The sequence below is a fragment of the Oreochromis niloticus genome, linkage group LG20 (assembly GCF_001858045.2).
Source record: "Oreochromis niloticus isolate F11D_XX linkage group LG20, O_niloticus_UMD_NMBU, whole genome shotgun sequence".
NCBI classification, from domain to species: Eukaryota; Metazoa; Chordata; class Actinopteri; order Cichliformes; family Cichlidae; genus Oreochromis; species Oreochromis niloticus.
In genome coordinates, this window is record NC_031984.2 from 9,436,367 (window position 1) to 9,446,239 (window position 9,873).

At 38.5% G+C, this 9,873-nt stretch overlaps 1 protein-coding gene across 1 annotated transcript; it reads right to left on the reverse strand.

Annotated features, from left to right (window-relative positions):
* Positions 1–2,807: 2,807 nt before the first annotated feature.
* Positions 2,808–9,562, reverse strand: coq10a (coenzyme Q10A). Its single transcript, XM_003438899.5, has 6 exons — positions 9,396–9,562; positions 8,961–9,215; positions 7,183–7,332; positions 6,908–7,100; positions 6,638–6,739; positions 2,808–5,777 (listed from the first exon to the last, which is right to left on the reverse strand). Exons 2-6 carry the CDS (start codon positions 9,095–9,097, stop codon positions 5,610–5,612), a joined length of 750 nt encoding a protein of 249 aa, XP_003438947.1. The 5' UTR covers positions 9,098–9,215; positions 9,396–9,562; the 3' UTR covers positions 2,808–5,609.
* Between the last annotated feature and the right edge of the window lie 311 nt (positions 9,563–9,873).

Below are 9,873 nucleotides of genomic sequence, written 5' to 3' on the forward strand. Positions count from 1 at the left end.
CTGCCTTATTTCATCATGGTATAGATTTAGCAAGATGGTGGAAACATTTTTGTCCATATTTACATGATGGCATCACACAGTTGCTTCTGATCTGTTGGCTGTACATCTATGATGTGAATGTCTTTGACGTTTAAACGATACTCAGTTGGTACAGTTGGAATCTAAACTGGGCTGAGGAAAATATCCCTCATAAGGTTCCAGCAACAGCCTGAACAGTTGATACAAGCCAGGGTGGAATCATGCTTTCATGCTGTTTACACCAACAGCAATGGAAATTCATCAACCCAACATTCAGTCTACTGTTTTCCAGCTATGGTGAGCCTCAGTTTTCTATTATCTGACCGGAGTGGCACCCAGTGTGCTCTTCTGCTGCTGGATTCTATCGGATTCGAGATTTGACAAGTGTCTGTGAAGGTTCTCAGTCATCCAGATCATGGTAGTCTAAGGAGCTTGCAAAGACAAAACTCCTAAACACTAACTTAACAAGGTAGTGTATGCTGTACAGTGCAGCGAGAAATGCTCAGACCTCTACATTGGAGAGAGCAAACAGCCACTTCATAGACGCATGGCACAACATAAAAGAGCCACCTCCACAGGACATCTGCATCTAAAGGATGCCGATGTTCACATTTTGGACAGAGAAGAAGGATGGTGTGAAAGAACACATCTATGTCAACTGTGAACGGCCATCTTTGAACAGAGGCGGTGGTTCACGACACCAACTGTCTGCCATCTATAGTCCAGTTTTGAGATCCTTTCCCAGACGCCTTAATGCCCTCTGACATCCTGGGCCATTTGACCTCAATAAATCACATGATAGGGTGGGGATGGGTTTCACAATGGATTCACCCGAAACCTTGGCTGACTGTAACACACATCCGTTTTCAGACCTTGGCTCATGTGATTAGGTAGAGGATCAATAGAGGGTCCATGACCCTCTTGCGGACACTCCCATAGGGCTTAAAATCTGGGACTATTCACCAACTGTGCTTAGAACTGAAGAAGCTTCTCAGATGAGAGGTGAGACATCTTCAAGAAAACTTAAGAAAAGTCCAGAAGCTTTTCTTTCCAAGCTCCTTAGACATTTGACATGTGCATTCAAAGCTGCTTTTCTGCATACCTCGGATGTAACTGATGGTAATTTTACTTACCGTTCAGCTCAAAGAGTCAGGCCATTCCATCTCTGACTCCAACAAGGAATTTTTTCAAGGTCTCCGTCTTTCAGGCTATTCTCTGTAAACCCTAGAGATGGTTGTGTGGGGAAATTCCAGTAGATCCGCATCTTCTGAAATACAACAGCCTATCTAGCACAAACAACTATACCACATCAAAGTCATGTAAATCACTGTTGTCCCCCATTCAGATGCTTGGTTGGAACATCAGAAGGTCATCTTGAGGCCTAAATGAATTGAGTTGCTGCTATGCGATCGACTGATTAGATATTTGTGTTAAAGAGCAGTTAACAAGTGTACCTAACATTCAGGAATAAATGTAATAAACAGTGAATATAACAGGACCAAAACTGCATTCTCCACCTACACCCTTACCTACCTACTTATTATCTATTTAAACAAGTATTAGACTTTACACTTGCATCCAAATAATGTTTGAAAATGCTTTACACAGTATATATTAACAGTTTACTAAGATGTATAAACATAATTTGCATTTTTATTATAACCAGATAATGATCTTCAAACTAATGAATTCATTAGTAAACCTTATGTCCATTCGTTAACAGCAGTTAATTTCCCTTATTGTGGATTGATAACAAACCAAGCTTTGTGTGTCACTCTAATGCTCCTGTTTCAAAGACCATTCACACTAAGCAATCTTTACTGAGAACATCACTTCTTGTCAGTTCACACACTTTGAATGCCTTTATTTATAGGAGGGGCACCTCTTCAACTCACACTTCCAAAATGAGCTCCTTAGCTGGAACACTTGACCTCACTAAATACCTTTTGGAGAAGCTGTTCTACAGAGGTTTACCTTTTTCAATCCTGCACTGTGTGGCTTTTCAGTGTGGACAATAAAATATGAAAAGCATAAATGTTTAGAGACCTTGAGCTTGTCAGCTGTTGTGACTTTGGATGAAAAATATATTTTATGAGTAATTAGTGCTACTTGATAACTTCAAAGGGATTACAGACTTTTTTTCTTGCAATGGCGTGTGGCATTTCAAAATGATTTATGACAGTGACAGGGTTCAAGTGAGGGCAGTTAGGTAAATTCTCATCATGTTTGTAACATGAGGATGATGGCACAATGTAAAAAAATGTATTTACACTGTAAACCTTGAGTAATTTTCTCTTTCCGATGAGTAGGTAAGGAAGAGTGGTAAGGAGTGTTTGAATTCAAAAACCAGATACAAAACCTGCTTATTTAAGAATTTCATGATCATCAGTGATTCCTGTTGTAATTCTCCAGTTTCAATTAGTCTTTATTCCATACTGTGATCATGAAAAGAAGATGGCCCAAATGCCCACCTCTCCTATGTGCTGTTATTAATAACTGGCCCAAATACCATCACCCCACTCTGGTTTCTTGCTGGTCAGCTGAGCTGTGCCACTCTTTCCACTCCACTTGTGCAACAAAGGCAACCAGTGCTAAGGGACATCAAGTCAATGCATCCTCTGGAATACAAGCTCAGTCTAAAAACGGTACCTGGTGTCATCTAAATGCATTATAACGCAGCTGCTGCAAGTGAAGGACAACAATGCTCAAGCACTAACGCAGGTATACCTTCAGGAGTCAGTTTTGTTTTTGTTTTATCAATCACCTTAAAAAAGCACATAAGCAAAACGTGACAGCTCCTTTTTATTTAAATACAAATTTAAAATACACCGATATTTACATAGATACATTTTCTGCTTGCAAAAAAAAAAGCAACTGAAATCCAAAACTGTGAAAATAATTTTGATTGAAGCAACAAGTGATTGATATTTATTTATATCTCCTTTTATACATACAAGGCTGCCTGCATTAAGACCAATGGTCATTAATACACCCGCAGCATGAATATTGATGTGGAAATGTACAGAGGGGTCGAAGGGTTATCAGGGTTACTATAATTTCAAGTGAACCCTTTATGCTCATCTGGACTGTACTAGAGTAGCTTTGCATGAGTCACAGTTCAAAATAATCCTTGTTTATCTTATACTACAGCTTGGTGCAGCCTCTCAGTTCATCCACTGTCTGAAATAACCTGTTTTAGTTCCTCCACCTTTCTGATTGGGCAGCCTTTACAAACAGGAGGTTAGAACAGGAGGTGGGCGGGGCTTCTGAGCTCATAACCCAAGCAGTGTGCCTGAGATAACCACTGTCACTGACATCATATAGTGCAGACAGTAGAAAAACCTGCCTGGAACCTGAGCGTTTGGCTCACAGGCATTACTTGTGCATACGCTGACCTCTTTATGTTAAATTTTTGGCATATTTAATATGAGCATTCACTATTATAAGAATCTATATGTATATGTCAGAAAATCAGGAAAAGCATAATAGGCTAATTCGAAAAATATTTTTGTTTACACTGCCCCTTCTTTTCTTATAAGGATTGGCACCTACAATGAAAAAAAACAAAACAAACAAAATCTCTCTGTAATACACTTAAAGACAAAAAAACCTTGAGAGTAAAGATGAATTCTAATGTGATGCAACGTTAACAACACGACACATTTCCATCAACATTATTTATAATCATGTTAGTCCACTTCGAGTCTGGCAATGGTAGGACCATCTTAAATAAAACTACACGGTTAATGCAATACTTTTGTTAAACTGCTCAAAGAAAAAAAAAAAAAAAGACGCTGGAACTACACTTCAATCATATCTTGATTGCTTCATTTCAAATTTTGATAGTACACAAATGCCAAATTACAACAGAATACACAAAAATGGTATTCAATGATTTTGCCTCCAACTATTTTTAAATGTATTTATTTTTTTAAATAGTAACAGTGATTCTCAGACTGAATACACCTGTCTTGGGTTTCGATGACTCATTTTTCTTAATTTCCAAATCACCTTACTAACCAAAAATAAAACAAAATACTTCAGTTTCACAAAAATACAAAAACACCTTTTAGCTTTGCTGGACCATTTGGACAAAATGAAACATTTTTCACACTAAATGACTTCTTTAGCAACTTTAACTTACGAGTCACCTTTAAAATGTGGCAAAATACATCAGTTACCTTTAATAGCCCTTTGTCACAGAATAATGTGAAGGGGCTGCTTTATTTTAAATTTAGGTCAAGCCCTGACAATGCAACACATAAATGCTACAAATATATTTGCCTTATATCCATGCATCAAAATGTGTGTAAAGATAAGCCAAAATGTCAACAAATAAGCATGAAAATCAATGATAAATAAGTAATGTTTTATTCTACAGCCCACCACTACAATTTATAGAAAGATGACTGGAGTGTTTCATCCTCCGGATCACCTTCAAAAAAATCTAAACACAAAACAGCCCACTAAGCAAGGACACACCTACATTTTTTAAATTATGACCTAAACTGACTCCTAACAGTCAGAATCCACATAACATGCCAATATTTATTTACTTTTGATCAAATCACAATATAAGCCACATTCAATTCACAAGAAGCCATCTTTAATTTCTAATTTTGTTTTTAATCAATCATAAAGATAATTTTTGAGTGTAACATTGTACTCTTCTTACATTCTTTGCGATACTTTTTACAGTACTGCAGATTTTTCACCGTTTCAACAGGGGTTCTTGGTTGTGCCAATTCTTATTTCCCCACCTTTACTAACTGATACTAGTGCTGGGCTGTAAAACAAGGCATTATTAAAACTAGTATGCTAATTTTTCTTTTTTAGCGTTCTAAAGCCCAATCCTCACAGCATCCAAGTTAAAGTGACATTTCTCAAATACTAGTTAACTGAGACCACAGCTAATTTTCCTCCTCTGCACTTCATACTAACCTACCTACAATAATGCTCTTTTAGCATGGCACTGTTAATATGAACCCCTATAAAACTGGTCAATAACTGCTGCTGAATAAATTAAAGAACTAAAAGCAATATTATTTTGCAGCAATACCAGTACTTTATTTCAAACTATATATTACTATTTCCATTTGAAATGAAGTAAATGCTAAGTGTAAAGGCAAAGAATGTGCTTTCCCAATATATTAGAGCTGAAGTTCACTTGATAGTAGTAACCTCAAGTTACAGTGAGACAACTGCTTCAGCAAAAGGGACTCTGGGTCTTATAGAAAAACCGAAGTTTAAGTTTAAAGTAATAAATGAGTTTCCAACACAATGTAACACAATGCTGCGATGACTTACTGTTCTTTCTGCTAAACAAGGACACCCTAATCTGGAGGTAGACAGAAAATGGACAAACGTAACACAATGAGAAGGGAGGTGAGCAAGAATTTACTAAGGCAGGAATTACAACATTATGCTTACAAGCGTTAGATGCACTACACCTTCGGTAGCCGCTATGACATCTATGAAGCAGTGGAGATTTGATGTAGTGGCCTGCTAAGCCACATCATGCAGGTTTAAGTTTATTGAGGGAATAAAGGGGGTACGGTTTAAGGCCAGATGAAGACGTACAGTTGCTGAGATCACGTCTGATGCACCTCATGAAACATCAGCTCTCGTGGGATACGAGTCTCTGGGCCGTAAAGCTTGCAGGCTCGCCGCTCGAATGCAGCAACATTCTGCTTTACGACTTCATCGAAGAACATCGTGGCTAACTGTGAGTGCAGCAAAGAGCGGAACTCGAAGGATATCTGTTAAACACACAGAAACATAATAATTAGAGAGCAGAAGTTTAAAGAAATATGGCAAATATATACAGTGGGCATGATAGGTTAAAGCTAAGCTTATTTGTGTTCTTGCAAAGATATCAGATGAGATTGGAACACAGTTAGCTTAGCATAAAGAGTGAAAAGAGTGGGACGAAGCTAGTCTGATGGTTAAAAAAAAAAAAAAAAAAAAAAAAAGACTGAAGGGTTTCCTGCAGAAATAGAGCTTGTTCTGGTGGCATTTCCTTTAATTTGCAGTTAAAGAGGGTGGAGCTGGAGTCTGACCACGGGACAACAAACCCTTTAGAGAGGGTGAAACGATAGTAGCCACTGCTAGTCTTCAGCCAAAATGAACAAATTAGACAGGAAAGGGGTAGGAGCTGCTGATAGGAAGCAAGTGACCTTTCAAAATAAGAAGGTGGAGACTGCCAAACAGTAAATCATCTCTTGAATAGATAAAAAGAAAAACTGACAATTGCAAAAAGAAGTACTATAAGAATATATATATAATTTGGTAGCTGCTGTTAAACCTGGGAGGCTGACACAAGTAAATCAAATGTTTGGGAAACACTTCCACACGTGGTCTCTCTTCCTTCATCTTGTTCACTGTAGATGAAGGAAAAACAGACCCACACGTAACCACCCACACAACCACAGAGTGTAATTTTTACATTTGTGCTTTTTCACAGCATAAAAAAAAACCAAAACATTAATGAGCATGAATACAGACTTTAATGATATCAGTCTTGTGATGTATCATCTATCCCATGTGGTGTTTAGTAGACACAAGCAGAAGTTAAAGTGAGCTACAGGCTACAGGCTGAAGTGAGGCACAGGCTACTTACAGAAAAGTCTACGGTGCAGGTACGAGGGTAACCGGGAATGCCAGGACTAAAGCGCCATATCGTCTCCAGGTGATTGAAGAGCTTTCCATCTGTACACACTGCCTACAAATAACCAAAACAAAGACAATAATTAAAAGTTGTAAAACACAGAAATTGTGTTTCAGTCATATAGTTAATATATAAACAAATTCTATCAACAGATGGAGCATTAAACATCACATATCACAATTCAAAAGGACTAGGATTTTTTTTTTTTTTACTGTTACTTACTTTGACTAGATGAGGTCTAACATTTGTGATCATAGATGTGTATCTTTCCACTACTGGAGGAAATCCCACTTCAAGCTGGGCTTTGGAGTGACCTGCTCTTTTCATGATGGTCTGGGACTTCTTACACCAAGGCACAAAGTGCTTGTACTCGTCAACATTGGCCACAACATCATACATTTCCTGCATAGAATACCTGTAACAGGAATATCCTTTTCATTAAAATTTTTGTATTAATGATCAAATTTATGATTATAAAAAGGCTCATCAATACTTACCCAAGTATTCTACGTTCAGAATACTCCTTCCTTTTGTTGGTGAGGCTGATGAAGCTTCTGCTTTGGGAAACCGCTGTCATTGTGTCACAATCTTGAAGGCAAAGCACCCTGGGACTTCTTGTCATCAAAATGCCACATGACGACAAGTGTCTGGAAAGGTAATTAGAAACTGTGTTGAAGTGATGTGCCATAAGCCCCTCTCTAGAAAGAGTGCCGTCTGCAACAAAATAGATCCACTCCTTTCCAGTTTCCAGTTCCAACAGTCAGTGAGTGCGCAGCTGGACCAGAGAGTTATGAAAGGTCAGTGTTGAGAGCATGCTGGTATTTTCCACGTCCGGTCTTTTTTTGTGAATAGCAAAAAGCTGTAAGGTGACACCTACCTGCTCCGGTTGAACAAATTAGCTTTGTGCTTTCTGGAAGGTAGCCTGTATGATAGGGGTGGGCAACATTTTCTCTCATACAGAGAGACAAAGTGAGTTAAAGATCAAACTAAATAAGCAAATTAACATATTTCTGTATCGAATTATGACACAAAATATTAGATCCTTATGAATAAAATAATCCACTTAAATGAAGCACTGGTTTTCAAGTTTTTATATAACTTTACCATAAGACATCATAGGTTATGACAGAGAATTTGTTTGCCATTTGTTGGAATCAAGTTAAACAGCAGTGAAGCAGTGACTTATTTTATTCCTTCATCTAAAGATCCACTGACATAAAGTTTACCACGATCAAGGTCAACCTGATCAAATGTGTTGTGATCACTAGTTAATGTAAGTGATTATGTGTGTGCGCTTCCCAAAACATGAAAACATTCATTCATTAAGTCAATGCATCATACTATTCACTGCTACCACAAACAGGCTGTTTTGGAAACTGTTATCCACATTTTGGAAACATGTTATCCATTATGGATAAGCCACCATCTGCACCAAGGTTATTATAATTACTAAAACTAAACTAATAATTAAAACTAGGAGTTACAAAAGATTTGAATTAACTGTAATGATAACTAGAATTTATAGAAAATATCAAGCTTTTTAAGTGACGTTCCGTTATTTTACTTAGATTTTTATTACGCTTTTTCTTTGCTACCTTCGTAATCTTTACCTTATTGAGCTATTCTCTTTTGACTGGTGTAACACAGAATTTATTAGGATTATTTGGGACGTCCCTTTTATACCCCCCCAATTTTTTTACACCATTCTTCAAGTCTTATTTTCAGCAGTTTACTTATGGAATAAAATAACTGTGGGGTATTCTGTAATGTTTATATTTCATGCATGAAAGAACAAAGTTGAGTACTTTATAGTTGTGATTTTACAGTTATGTGAAGTCAATACAACAGTGCAAACGTAGTTAATATCCTTCTTTATCAAGTTAGCTTCTTGTAATTTGTTTTCACCAGCAACATGGCACAATTATAACGATTAACTTGATTGTTTTCGTTTATGTTTATATTCTACAAAACGAATAAAGCAAACCGGACTGCAGAGCCCATGTCGAAGGCAGTTGTTAACAGCTGCCTTTACCTGGTGAGACAGTCCTGGTTATTGGTAGTTGTGTTATACTAATCAGCAGCTGCTTCTCAAATGGAGGCTGGTCACACTTTAGAGATAAGAAACCAGAATTATGGAGCTTGATAACATTATCTTGTGACCTTCTCGTTATATATCGTCCGCCCTCAGTGGCGTCAGTTCCTCTGTACTGAATGACCAGCTCGATGCTGTTAACCATAATAATAACAGTCTCCAGTAACTCCTCGACAGGCTCACCTGATGTTTTGTCGCAGGCATCCTCTTTGCACCGCCGTGCGACACGAGCGAGGGGAGCCCACAGTGGCGATCTGGAGAAAGTCACTGAACGTCCGAACACCCATGGGTAATCTCCGGGCACCGGTCGAGGCTGCCATCAAGTCAGCCTCTCCGCTTCAAGGGAGGGAGATTCTGGGTCGGTCGAGCCGAGCCGAGCCCGGGGTCTGCTTCAAGACCGAGGGCACAGAGATTCAAAGGTCCAGTCCAACCTGCACGCTGCGTCGGTGCGGGTATATTAATGAACACGTAGCGTTAGCACAGCCGCTTTCCGAACTGTGAGCGTAACTATCGTTAGTTACGGCAGTCAGCTGCTAACGTTAGCTAGCAAGATTTCCAACAGCCCAACCAATCACGACGTACGGCTACGTTCCGCTGTTTTTTTAACGTAATACTCACATTACTCCGCGCGTCGAGTTCCAAACTTGAAACAAAGTTAAATTATTTACGTCACTTTCTGGCTATAAATATTACCAAACTGCTGTCAGCTGCGAACGACCTTCTGCTGCTAAATAAAACGCCGGTGGGACAAATCGTTCCTTTCTTCTGTGATCGATTCCTCCCAACAGCTTTGAGAAGAAATACCGCCCCCTACTGTGCTGGAGGTTAACGGCGGGGAAAAAAAATATTTTTATTTTGTTTTATTTTATTTTATTTAACTTACGAAAGCACTTTTATCTTTGATTAAAATCACCCCTAAAGAAACACAGTTAATATTTGACAAAGTATATTTCTCTTACATCTTTTATCCCGTAGTCCACATATATGTGGACCACAACAGTAGGGAAGTGTGTGGTAGGAGTGGCAGATGGGATGAAGGTGGGGGTGGGGTTACACCAATGAGACAGAGACAGTAACAGTGAAGCTGCAAGGAGCA